Raw genomic sequence first — 13,729 nt, forward strand, 5'->3', positions numbered from 1 at the left:
ATCCACAAAAGATTGCTTTAATTTCTTGAAGGTTTGGAGATATGCTGTTGTCAGAGGAACCACAAAGTATATATCTAAGCTTCTGTGTCTTATAATGCTACACCAGCTCTCTCAACCATTAAGTGTGCCTGGGTGGTGATCAGTCTTCTTTCAATCTTGGGAACAAAGAAACATTGCTTTCTTACAGAGTTTCATCATATATTCACTTCATTTTATAGGCTTGTTTTCTTGTTAAATATAAAACATTGCAATCAGTGAATCGGGTTCTATCACAAAAATGTCTGCTTCAAATAGACGAATGGCTGTCTACAGGCAAAACAATACGGGTTACAAATCAAAGTCGGCACTAGAATATACTACATCGGCAATTAACATCATAAAATACCATGTCTAGTAAAACCTGATCTGGAGGAGAAAGTCAGGTGCGGAGCCAGACCTTCTGGAGGAATAAACACCCAGAGTCACATTGAATTCTGCTCTGATTCAGAGCTGTTTACTGACGGGAGGAGAAGTGAGAGTTTACTTTTTTCACTCCATTTATCAGCAGTGATCCGCGGCGATGACCCCCATTGTTGGGTGTTTATGTTCTGAAATGTACTTTACTTCATGAACGTAACATTACAGAGAGGAGAGGGGACGAAGAGAGAACCGGAGTCTCTGGAGAGTGCTGAATTTAGTGAGCGTTGGCCTGAATTTAAAAACACACCCTCAATGTGTGCCATTGCTCTCTAGCTTACAGCTAATGTACAGTAAAGAAATCTGGCTGTCTGGGGTAAATAAATGCTTATGTGAGCAACGCAAGGTTAAAACTGGCTCTGCTGGTGGTGAAACACTATTAAACAACTCAGACACAAATTCTCACGGACATATAAATGTTTTGAAGTTTTATTCACATCGATTCATTTTCCTTCTTCATTCTATGCTGAAAGTTACAGCAACAGGCGACCAAATGAAACGCATTTTACCTTGAGTAAACTTTTGGATTTGTCTGGGTTTGAGCATGATTGGAAACATTTGTGATAATGTAAGTACACAGCTCAACAAAATAGAGAACCACGTCGGAGTTCTTTTGAGACATTATAATGCAGAAATCTTAGATATTATATCTTTAATCTGAATATCAGGAATTATTGCGGCAAATACATTTGAATACCCACTGTTAGCATGTAAATTCATGAATGTAAACACCATAAGCTGTTTCCGGGTTAGTTTACTCTCAGGTTAATTTACAGGGGTCAGACAAAATAATGTTGTACCGCTGTTATAATGTTAAATGATTGAGGCTAAGTCATATTTGTATCATATTTAGGTGTTTCTTTTATTTTGTCTACCCCTGAATTTCCTGAAAGGAAAACCCCTGGTCTGATATATTGTGAATACAGCGAGTGCCTCCACAGTGAGCGCCAATTCTCTTTGTGTACAGTAGCTTTCTAAAAGGATGCTAAGCTAGTGGAGTTGGCATAGACTCAAATCCTCTGGGACCAAAGATTTAGCCTTCAACAATGTTCCACACAACATTTGGCAAAACAAGAGCCAAGAGCTACGGGGGGGGGGGGAAGCTGACATCAGCAACATGCGCCATCAGAGATTAGTCACGACAGCCAGCCAGCAGTCCCCTGTCCCTCCGCGTCCCCCCGGCTGGAGAACAGGAAGGGACGTTATGATGGACACCTGTCGCAGCTCATCTCTGTCAGAGGAGTTCATACACCGTAGGCTGTGTGTGTGTGTGAGTGTATGTGTGTGCGTGTGTGTGTGTGTGTGCGTGTGTGTGTGTGTGTGTGTGTGTGTGTGTGTGTGTGTGTGTGTGTGTGTGTCACAGCTATGTTTAAGACAGAGGCCCGCAGGGAGTGAGAAGTAAAATGAGTGCCCAACATGGAACAGCTGCTAAATGGGGCTCTGCAGAGGAGCAGGGAGTACACAGGGCTTAATGGAGCTACAGACTGCTCTGTGGCAACACTGTCCGTCACTTTCAGTATTAGCTTTCTTTGGGTTCTGGCATATTCCACCAATGTTATACCCTACGTACTTTGGAAATATTAGTCAGGATAAGAAGTACACAAAGCACTGCTTCCAGGGGGCCTGTCGTTGGATTTATCAGAGGATGAAAATGCTCTCCATGGCAACAAACACACAAAAATGTTTATTCAACAACACAAAGTTATTTTAAAGATATTTTATTTATTGACGCAAAAATAACCACCAGTTTACATAACCCCCCTTATAATCCACTGTTCATCTGCTCTTTCTGTCATGTTATTCATTTGTATTTACTTGCTAATTTACAACAAAAAAAAAAAAAAAAAATGGTACAATTTGTGAAATGCAAATCTCTCAGACACACAGTGACGTTTTCTGTGGTCTTAGACAGATTTGGATACAAGAGCAGCCAACTGGTGATGGATTTGCTGCTGAGCACCATGACAGTTTAGCTTTACGTATGTGGCACAGTGGCTTCACGAGGACTTAATATAATACATCCATAGCACTCACAGATGTGACGGGGGAATACATTGATCCTGGATTAGAGAGATGAGATTCACTGAGGTGACCAAAGCAGAGAGGAGTGAAGGATGGAGAGGAGGAGGGTGAGGAGGGGGAGATGGAGAAAGGGAGGGTAAAAATCTTGCAAGACAGAGTTAAGGGAGAGAGTGAGAGAGAGAAATCTCAATCAAGACAAGAGGAGGAGGGCAAGGAGAGACTGGAAAGGCTAAATTGTGGCAGCCATCTGTCTGTTTTATTCTTTTGGAACAAGAAGATAAAAGTGCTGACAGAGAGGATGGAAGCCAGAAAGGCCTTTATCTCTCCTCCTTTAGCCCTGGAGTGTGCAGAGGTACTGGGGTATAAATTCACACTGTCTTGCACAGGAATTTAATTGAATATCAATTTGAAAAGGGACAATGTACTGTCCATTAATTAATGTTCAAACAAATGTAAATGCAGTTAGCTGAAAAGCCAGTTTTCATTGGCAGTGCCTTTGACTGATGTTTTTAGGCATCCTAGAAGAGTAATAAAAAAAATAATACTGTAGGTGCGACAGTTAAAAACATACTACATTGTGGTAAAAAGCATATCCAATACAGTTAAATGACATGAGTGTGCAATGATTGAGGACTGGTCAAAGACTGGTTGATGAAGAGGTTGTGGCTGGGAAGTGCAGAGTAGAGGGATTCTCTGTGGGTTAACCTTTAACATACACACGTTATTAGTTCATTTGTTAATATAAAAGTATTGATTATATCAGCTTTCAGTTTATGCCTGGCAGCTGAAAGTACATATTAGAGTGTAACATACCACAAAAAACATCTTAACACACAGATCATTAGTACCTGACAGTGTAAATGTAGTAAATGAAGAATATTTTTTCTGTTTGTTTATTATTTGACCTGTTGATTAAGGACAAATAAGGTCACGCCATCCTCTGTAAAAATGTGCAAACGCTCCTCGGTCACTCTGACCATGTTCATATTGCTCAATTGTGAACATTGTGTGTTTTCAAACGTGGCAGCCTTGACAGCGGGTCAACTCAGCAGTGCAGTTGGATGAAACCAGCTCTTCTGTTTAATCAGAAACTAAAGGAAGCATTTCATAGAGAGCTTTTAAAGACTCTAGCCTCTTATAAATGCTGTCTCACGGCTTCAATATGAGTGCAGACGGCTTGTGTTTATTTTTGGCAGCCTGGGTAATGTGCGTCGATCTCTGGTGTGGGGTTTGCAGATGACAGGGATGCCACGGATGCCAATGCCAGATTTACTATTTATATTCAAGTCTTTTATGTATTATTTGAGCAGAAATACAGGCAGCCGGTGTGTGTGTGTGTGTGTGTGTGGGTTATGCCGCAGGTCAAGAAGAGCAGGAGTGTCTGGGTTTATGAGGATTTGGCAGGACATACCAGTCGGCCCTGGCTGCTTGGGTGAGGCTGGCTCTTGTCCCAAATCTCTCAGAGGGCAGGAGGGTCGAGTTAAAGAGATGGGATGTCACCTCAGTGGGGTGTGGCGGAGGGGTCGTGGTGGCAAAATTCCTTGTTCACATTCCACAGTGCTTTCACATTTAGTTTGGGCTGTCTGAGTGCCTCAGCAGCAGCACCAGTGCCCCTCAATATTTTATGTGTCTTTAAATACAAAATAGATACACAAATCAAAAACAAAAACAGTGAGGCAGATACATAACTTAAACCTGTTAAGCCAGTTATCCAAAATAAGCTTCCAGATGGTGCTACACTCTTGAGTTTGTGGGCCTATGTGAGGAGACAAATCGTGTCCTCTGGGAATAGATCAGGTCAGCCAAATACAGGCTGAAGTTGACAACAGAGAACACCGCCACCACGACCTTACTGTCCCATGGACAATTTCCTTGAGGGCAGGACGACGGCCTCCAAGGAGAGCCATATTTTGTGTCAAAGCAGAACACCGGCCACACCACCGATGCACTCAGATAGAGCAGAACTTCCAGGAGGGTGCATACCACCACGAAGCGGTCGAAGGACATGCAGCGCACAGCCTTGGTCCGTCCACACACGGTCATTACAACAACCACTACGGTCAGAGCGAAGCAGAAAGCATAGACGACAACGCAGTAGATGGTGCCGACGTAACGGTAATATTCGCTCCTGTTGGCCAGAGCTCCAAAGATGATGCAGGCCACGAAGCCCTGAACAACTTTGAGGAGGCCAGAGACGGTGGCCATGTAGCCCACCACAGCCTGGCCCGGCCTGGCTCGGCACAAGGCCACTTCAGCCCCGTAGGCCAGAGTTCCCAAGATGGAGCAGACGGTTACAGCGATGCGGAAATTTCGGACATCGCAGCCGGCGTAGGGGCACTCAGATCGGACAAAGAAGAGAGGGTAGACCACAGAGGCTGTCACATACCTGCAGGAGAGGTCAGAAAGCACGAGTGTAGTTATGATGTCATCAAACCAGGAAAATTTATGCTCTGGAGTGTCACAGTGGGGCGATTAAAGGCACTGACTGAAATACATTTTGTAGTGCTTTGCCAAAATAATCTCAAGGTCCATATAATACTTTTGTTAAAAATCAACCTCAATCAGTGGATAACAAATAAACCTGTACTGATTGATTTTTTGGCCACTTGGGGGCAGAACAATAAGCTGTAAACACCACACTAACGTATTATTACTTTATACAGCTGATATGGTTAAGTTGTTACAGTTGCTTATTTATGTACAGATCCAGCAGGCAAGTAGTAAAATTAGCATGCATTTAGAGCCATGTTTGTGTCTATCTGATGAATCCAATATTCTCTCTCTTTTAGCTCTGTTTTTGGTCTCCACCAGCTCCTAAAGGACAAATATTTTGATCTTTAGCTGCTAAATGCTCCACAATGTTTACTTTAGATACTAGATTTTTTTCTGTCTGCCAATGGGCAGCTAGTGTTACTTGTAGCATTTTTGCTAAAAACAGCTGCTTTCTGCAGTTGTAAACATAGCAATGAGAGTGGTGAGAGTGAACCAAAATAAGTAAAGTCACCATCTGTAAAAATCAAAACAATTAGCTGAAAGATGCTAATACAGGAGCTAAGGAGAACTGCAGAGTTTGGTGGTCAATTCATGACTAGAAGCGAACCTTTCACCTTTTTCACCATTGTTAATGTACAAATATTTATAATGTAACAGCTTTAAAGGTGCATTATGGAGTACTGGGGAAGACACTTTAACTAGAAGAGAAAGATCCTTTTTTTGCCTAAACCAACAAAATAAACAGACTCTCCTCATTTTCATGACTGATTAAACTGAATAAACAAACTGACCTTAGAGGACAACACAATTTCATACTGTTTTACTTTGTTTATATTTGGCGGACCCTGCCACCTTTCTAGCTTCAAACAGTGTTCTGGGGACCTTATTTTCCTCTGAGAACAGCTTGTTTATTCAGTTATGGAAAAAATAAATATATTTTAAGTTTGTATTATTACCTCATTGATAATGTAAATATTAAAATTCTGAGTTTGAATTTCTTCTCCAAAAATGACATACTGCCCCTTTAAACTAATTCAGGGGAGAACCAGAGTATAACTTCCTTTTAAAATATTTTGACTAGTAGACAACCAATAGAAACACGGTAATGACACATTTTTAGTACTGTGGAAGCACTGCTAAAAATTATGAGGATAGAAACTTTTATTGGCGCTACACAGTACTTCTCAGTACATTCCCATTTGCAATAAAAATGTTTTTTCTTCAATAATTAAAGGTTCAATTTGGTCTGTGTCTGATGTGTCAGTGAATCTTTTCAGTCTCTTTGAATTGTGGATTGGTGGATTTCTTATAGATGCAGTAATGGATGTGTTAGAGGTTTTAAGGTGAAAGTGAAAGTGTAGGTACACCCTGTAGCTATACACTTGATGTTCTCTTTATATGATGAAAACAAAACATGTGAAAGCAAAGAAAGACAGAGTTTTGGTTGAACACCAGCCCCACTAACCCAACAGAAGATCTGAGTTACACCTGAACACGTGACTTACAGGAGCGTGGCGAAGGCAGCACATGTGACCGTCAGGTTGTCCCAGGATATGGGCAGGCAGCTGTAGAGACGAGTAACGTCCAGGAAAAACACCACAACAGTCATGCCGAAGCAGAAGCACCACGCCGCCATACAGAAGACACCGTGTGAGCCGCTGAAGCCGGCACTGTGGGCCACCATGGCAATCACTGCACAGCCCATAGCTATCTGGCAGAGGCGAGCAGCACCCAGAGGTGAGCAGAGGGCACCCTTGTTGAGGTATGGACCACCCTGGGAATCCATAACTAGAAGATCTTCAAGAGGTAAAGCCTTCAGGAGCTCAAAGAAATACTGGATATCCAGTAGTTGCACAATAAACGATGGTGTGGAGTCTTTGAGTTTCAGCTCTAACTCAAAGCTAGTCCCAAAAAAAACAAGATCTGAGGAGCGTCCTGGTTCAAAAGATGTGATTGTGACTCCAAACTGGAGTCTTTCTCTTTCAGTGTCTTGACAGTGTCTCGCAAAGACAAAACAGTCTCATACAGTTAAAGAAATAATACAGCTTCAATCTTATCCCTGAATGCAGTTATCTTGAAGCAGTCTGTCTGTGCCCTCTTTCACTTTTCATGTGTTGCTGGAAAGCAAAGTTGTCTTCAAAGTCAGAGCTTCTTCAATGACAAACAATGTTGAAACGTCCAGCGTCCTTGATGAACATGCGTTAGTATATCCAGACGCTCGGGTGTTTTCTGGAGCTATTGTTACCTCGTGTAGGGTGGTAAGGCTCTGGGTTTTGGGAGCATCATGGCAGGGTCGCACTCCCCTCTTTCTGCTGCTTACAGACTTGGTGGGGACTTTCTGAAACTCTATTTCTGTGTTAATGAATCAGAGCATTTCACAGTGTGAATGAATGACAAATACAGGGGAAGTCTCTTTTTTGAAATCTTCTGGAAGAGCTCAAGCAGGCCAGCCAGGCACACACACTCACCTTTCTACTGAGACTCATCAATCACAAATATCCAGACTCAGCACCCAGAACAGCTGGAAGGATGATTATAAAGTCCTGCCCGTCTGTTCTTGTGTTTTGGAAGAGCAAGTGTTTCTCTGTATTATGAGAACCTGTAGATCCTGTGAGTCCAGTATGTTTATCCAGCAGTCGTCAGTGCACAGCAGAACCTGGTTGAGTCCAACCTGCCAGCTGAAATGGTCCCGTCCAGACTCTTGATCCACAATCCCCAGACTGAACCCTCTTGGATCAATAATCCAGATATGTTCGAGTTCGGTTTGTCATCTGTCGCTGTACTCGCTCATAGTGTGAATCCACGTGGCTTCAAATATCGACTGTCATCTTCTTATGTTCTCTGTCACACACTCTTCCTCTCACACTTTCTCCTTCCTCACTGTCCCTCGCTGTGCTGCGAGGAGGGGGTGCTGCCGGCCAGTCAGACCAGGGTGGAAGATATTTAGGGTTGGGCCTTCACCACATGGGTGTCAGAGGGATGTGTACTGTACATGTGGTTGGGCGTGGAGTCGGGGCATGCAGACACATTACAGACCCTGTGGAATGGGTGAAATAACTGACCCCATGAGGTCAAAGCATGCACAGATCAGGACCAACACATGATAGTCAGGATTTATTAAATCATGTCGTGGTAAATCATGTAGTCTGAGCAATGAAAGCACTTTATTAAAAGGTGTTTAGGTCATCATTCCTCTCTTCATCACCACTTTGTGATGCTGAAGCATCAATCCTGTAACCTTCTCATATTACTAACTGCATACCATTTTAGATGATGTACAAATGTAGATGTACGGTGGCCGTGAGGGACAAAACACAAACACATTTCAGAAAACACAACAACATTTCAGAAAACACTGCCATTGTTTGTCATTGTGTTTTGTGAAATGTTGTTTTGTGAAATTCTGTGAGTGACTTTGTGTTTTCTGGAAATGTTGTTGTGCTTTTTAAAATGTTGTTGTGTTTTGACCCTCAGGGCCACTGTATAATTCCTCCTTTGTCACTAAAAACAGTTCATGCACAGGCAGGCATCTCATCAACTTTTGATTATGTACACATTTTCACGTGATTATATATTTCATAGTTTAAAGTGGCAATCTCGAAGATTTCCGGGAGCGGCAATTGCAGGTGTATTTTTGGACCTCACTGATTCCCAGAGATCCAGTGTCGCCTGTGTGACCTCTGTCAGTTGGCATTTGGCAGCTTTGCCACGCTTCCATAACAACACTACAAGTAAGCAATTTACACCTCATCGTCCGCTGTTATCTGTCTTTTCTTTGTTTGTTCGGCCATGACCGAGTAGTCCTTCTCTGGCTGACCAACCACTGCTGGGTGAACATGTCACTAATTAAGCGCCACTTTTGATATTTTCCGAGAAAAGTCTCCACAGACACCCAGTGTATATCTCTGGTATTACAGCAAATACGAGGGCTTTCATCAGTGAGCCATAGGCTCAATCATCATTGTGTTACATCATGCAGCGATAGATAGTGACTTAACATTAACATATGAACATATTTATGTACATGAAAACCTTCGAGATTATTACTTTAAATACAGTATTCACTTTCCCATAGCTCTGTTTTGGTCTCCACCACCTCCTGAGATAAATTATTTGTAAAATGCTCCACCATGTTCACCAGCTCTTCTAACTGTGTCTGTCTGCTGTTCGGTGCTGGGCAGGTAGTGTACAGTACAGTGAGCTTATCAGAGCTTTGTCACTGAAAACATCTATAATCTGTAGCATAGAGTTGCCCTCTGCTCATCTCTTTGGACCTCACACTGCCCCTTTAAATACTACTACTACTACTACTACTACTACTACTACTACTACTACTACTAATAATAATAATAATAATAATAATAATAATAATAATATCATCACACATGTCTGTGTCCAATGCAATGAGTTCTAACTTTTTGTCACAGGTCGTTCTTACAGGAAGCAAGGCCACATGGGACACAGTGCCACAAATTGGTAAGATGAATATCACTTTTTAACATGTTTAAATTAAAACTTTCTAACTAAATCAAGCACACAAAAATATATATGTGCATGTGCATGAATATGTAGAGAAATATTTTTTGTTTAAAGCTTGTTTTTATTTATATATTAAAACTAGGTTTTTTGTTTGTTGGCTCAGAGCAACACTGGCAGTTAGACCACTTTTCTTCAGGCAGTATCATGCTATAGTGTGGACGTGCTTAGATCCATAATGACGACCATACTCAGTGTTTTACTTTAGTATCTACTGACACTGACAGGAAATGGACACAAGAACATCTAATGGAAGACAGGGACATGATCTTGAAGTCAGGGTCATTCCCCCTGACATACTTCATGATTGATATATCATCAGGGATCGCCAGGCTCCTAAGAAGTGTGGTGAACTTCATGTGTGTGTAATGTTACAGCAGTAGGGATTACAACACTGAGTCCATGACTGTCCTCCCATCTCATAACCAGCAGCAGCCTGTGTGAGTGCTGCTCTGCACTCCTCAGGTCTCTGTCTCCCCCTGCAGGTGTGTGACAGCCTCTATATCTCTCTGCACCCCAAGAGTTCACAATCCTTCATCTAAACATGTACACAACAGCTGCATCCAGAGCAGGTCATAAGAATGACATGTAGTCATGTGACATGTTCTGTAATGAAGGTACAAGGGCTGCACTGTATGTATACATAATATTCAAAGAGAAATTTACATTCATAAATAAATTAAAATGTATTTATAACAATTAACAGACATAAATATATAGAGAAATCAGTACATACAGTGAATGTGGGACCTGTTCAGGTATAATGTCGGCCATGTTTACCATCTCAGTTTAGCCTGTTAGCATGCTGATAAGCAAAAAAACAGAAGCTGAGGGAAATGTCACTAGTTAAGCGGGTCTTCAGTCATCAACCAAATATTGGACATTTTAGTTAAATATTGGTTGGGCTAAGTGATAATTCAGGGCATCAGCAAATGTAGTACTGTTTATCCTGAGAGGAATATGAATGTCTGCACCAAATTTCTCTCCATCCAATAGTTGTTGAGATATTTCAGGAAAGTGTCAGACCGACTGACAGACCAGCATCACCATGTTTAGAGCCAGGCTGTCACCATGGGCTGATATCCACACTAGATGCTGTAAATCTGCAGTTATTACTGAAGTTCTCCATATTACTGTGAAGTCATCACTTGTTGCTTTGCTTTGGCTTGTCTCATGCCAGGGTTACCCTGTCACCTTGATACTCACCCTGATCACTTTATCTAACTCTCCACATCACAACAGCCAATCAGGCTGCTGTTCACTTCAAATAATAATAAACAGATACAGAGAGTTAAGTACTAATTTAAGACCCTCAGGAACAGGATCCATCCTGCTGTTGCTGAACATGAACCTACTTCCAGTCAACAGAAGAAAGCAAAGAAATTAATGAAATGGAAACCGATGTAACCAGTTTAACTGATGTTTATTAATATTTTAATTATTCTATTATGTTATTACGGGATGGGATGAGTGGAGGAGATGGGTGAGGGGTGGAGGGTTTGTGTCAGGGAGTGGGTAAGTGTAGGCTGGGGTTCAGGGGTTAGTTTAGGAGGGTTGAGGGTACAGGGGAGTGGAGGGGAAGACAGGAGTGGGTGAGGTAGGTAGGGGGTAGGAGGCAGGTTGGGGTTCCAGAGGGAAGGATGCTGATGTCTTCCCTGAGTCCACCCAGCGATCAGGTTCCTTTTCTTTCTCCTCACTTGTCTTCATCTCCTCCTCCTGGACCTTTATTTTGGAGGTGAGCACCTGAAAAAGAGAGAACAGTATTTTTATTCTTTACATGAAAAAGCTGATTCTGAACCAGTCAAACACAAGCTGTTAGAAATTTATCAGGTGATTACTGTGAAGTAAAGTGATGATCTGAGGCAGCGTACCTGCAGCTGGTTGGTGGTGGAGGTGAGGATCTCCTCCAGAGCATCACACCTGCTCCTCCACTGCTCTGATGTCCGAGCCAGCATGTCCAGGGTCTCCACACGGGAAGTCTTTCTGGCCCTTTGAAGAGCTTCTTCTTTTTCTTTCAGCTCCTCCTGGAGCTGGCTCACCTTCACCTGGCTGTTTTTCAACTGGCCAATCTGAGTTTTCAAAGATTTATTTTTATCTTTGAGAGACTTAATCTCAGAGATGGCGATGAGCAGGGCGTCTCTGAGTCCCTGCACGACAGAGCGAGGGAACTGCTCAGAGTTCTGCTGTGCAGCCGGCATGTTTGAGCCGTAAAAGGCAGCGACAAACTGCAATGGCTGAAAGACAGAAACAAACATGTCAGTCATACAGTCTTATGTTGACATTGGATACACAGAGAAACACAACCTGTGTATTTATTCAGAGTAAAATCTACTGTAGTCTAAGGACAGCAGTTCACACAGAGAGCAACATTGCAAATAATTAAAATCAAACATATTCAATGAAAACCAAACCTGTTTCAAACCATAGAGAATTAAAGGTTTTGGGTGTATTTTTTCAGATAATTATTTTATTAACTGGCTTACTGGATACATAAATTATTAATAATGCATTAAGTTAATCCTGTATGAAAATTAATCTGCTTTCTAATGATTTACTATGTTTTGTTTTTAAGCTCTAGAGAACAATATGAAGAAATAACAGCAAATATTATGCTGGACTAGAGAGGCACAGTGCTGAAAAAAGTCTGTTCAGGTCAAATAAGAAAATCTTACCAGGTTTCTGTCACTGGATCTTCTGTTCATGTCGGTACAGTGAAGTTGTCACAGTGGCAGCGAAGACAGTCGTCGTAACCAAAGTTGGTCCAAAGAGTTCAACTTGAAATGATTTCAGTTTGATTTCAGAGTTCAGTACTTTCTGATGTACTTACTAAAACTGAACGTGCAGATATTATCTGTTGAATCTTCCAAAAATCGATGGTTAGTTCTCAGCAAACAATGTTGTTGAATGCAAATGTGTTTTGAAAAAAAAACAAAAAACACCCACAGACGGTGTTGATCTTTAAACTGTCACAGGGAGTCAACAGAGTTCTGCTCTTCATAGTAACAGGAGACAGTGGAGGTGACAACATGTTTTATTGTCTGACCACACTGTAAAATACATAAACCACATGTGTAATATAATATCTAGAGATATAACAAACTGGCCTCAAAGGACAACACAATTTCATACTGTTTTATTTTGTATATATGTGGCGGACCCTGCCACCTTTCTAGCTTCAAACAGTGTTCTGGGACCTTATTTTCCTCTGAGAACAGCTTGTTTATTCTGTTATGGGAAAAATATTGTAGCATTACCTCATTAATATTGTAAATATTTAAATTCAGAGTTTGAATTTCTTCTCCAAAACTACATAGTGCACCTTTAATACCCCTATGAAATTCTGAGGAGCTGCATCCAAATACTAGTATCTATATCCAGCTAAGGACCCGAATTAAGACTTAATTCACACCATTGATGTTATTATGTGCTATTGAAGAAATAATTGTTAATTCTGTTTGCTAGAAAATGCATGTGCCAATCAATGCTCGTCACTATCAAAAGAACACACTTTCCCTCTGATGTTGAGGAGCAGGAGAGATAAAAAAAGATCATAAGATTAATGAGGTTACTTATTTATACAGTATATTAAATTATTTACTCATAAAGCAGGATCATTTGATCAATGTTTATTTAATAATTGAGTCTTGGCACAGGTGAGAGTGTGTGCAGTAGGTGTGAGGATGGAGCTGAAGACTGGAGAAGGAATTGCCCTGATTGTATTAAAGTTTTGAGATATAAAGCTGTTTTAAGGTTAAAAAAAGTCGCATAATGTTGCTTTAACAAAGCCAACTTAACATCGACTGCCTCTAAAACAACACAAAAGTGAGTTTCTTGAAAACCAATGTGTAAGAGTTGCTCCAATGTTTTCAGCAGGTATTAGATTTTTTTTTTTTTTTTTTTCAATTGTAGATTATGATTGCTGTTTTTTTTTTAAGAATTATTATTCGCTGCTCCATCTCTCTTCTCACCAGGGCAGCTGTGGTCTTGAGGAACTACTCGTCATTGCCGCAGCTGCCACCAGGGGCTGCTGTTGTAGCAAGGCGCTTGTGCTGCAGCCATAACAAGACTGAGGCCCCACGAGCTGACACCACAGCTTTCATAACGGCCTTTGATTATCCAACTATGTCTTTATAATAAGCAAATGAGCATCTATGAGTGACTTTTAGAATATTTTGACTTCAAATAAATCATAGAAAAGTAGTTATGAGATAGGAATAATGCA

The 13,729-nt window shown here is 41.3% G+C and overlaps 1 protein-coding gene across 1 annotated transcript; it reads right to left on the minus strand.

Annotated features, from left to right (window-relative positions):
- Positions 1-4,212: 4,212 nt before the first annotated feature.
- LOC140999503 (myeloid-associated differentiation marker-like protein 2) lies at positions 4,213-6,757 on the minus strand. The gene is made up of 2 exons (XM_073469969.1): positions 6,477-6,757; positions 4,213-4,864 (listed from the first exon to the last, which is right to left on the minus strand). The coding sequence occupies exons 1-2, from the start codon at positions 6,755-6,757 to the stop codon at positions 4,213-4,215; spliced, it is 933 nt and encodes a 310-aa protein (XP_073326070.1).
- Positions 6,758-13,729: the final 6,972 nt, after the last annotated feature.

This window comes from Pagrus major, chromosome 1, assembly GCF_040436345.1.
Source record: "Pagrus major chromosome 1, Pma_NU_1.0".
NCBI classification, from domain to species: domain Eukaryota; kingdom Metazoa; phylum Chordata; class Actinopteri; order Spariformes; family Sparidae; genus Pagrus; species Pagrus major.

Bases quoted from the DNA above. Each gene is read 5' to 3' on its own strand.
- LOC140999503 (XM_073469969.1), bottom strand. From the start codon at position 6,757: ATGGATTCCCAGGGTGGTCCATACCTCAACAAGGGTGCCCTCTGCTCA. The intron at 4,865-6,476 runs GTAAGTCACGTG...CCTCTCCTGCAG, and splicing joins GCTGCCTTCGCCACGCTCCT to GTATGTGACAGCCTCTGTGG.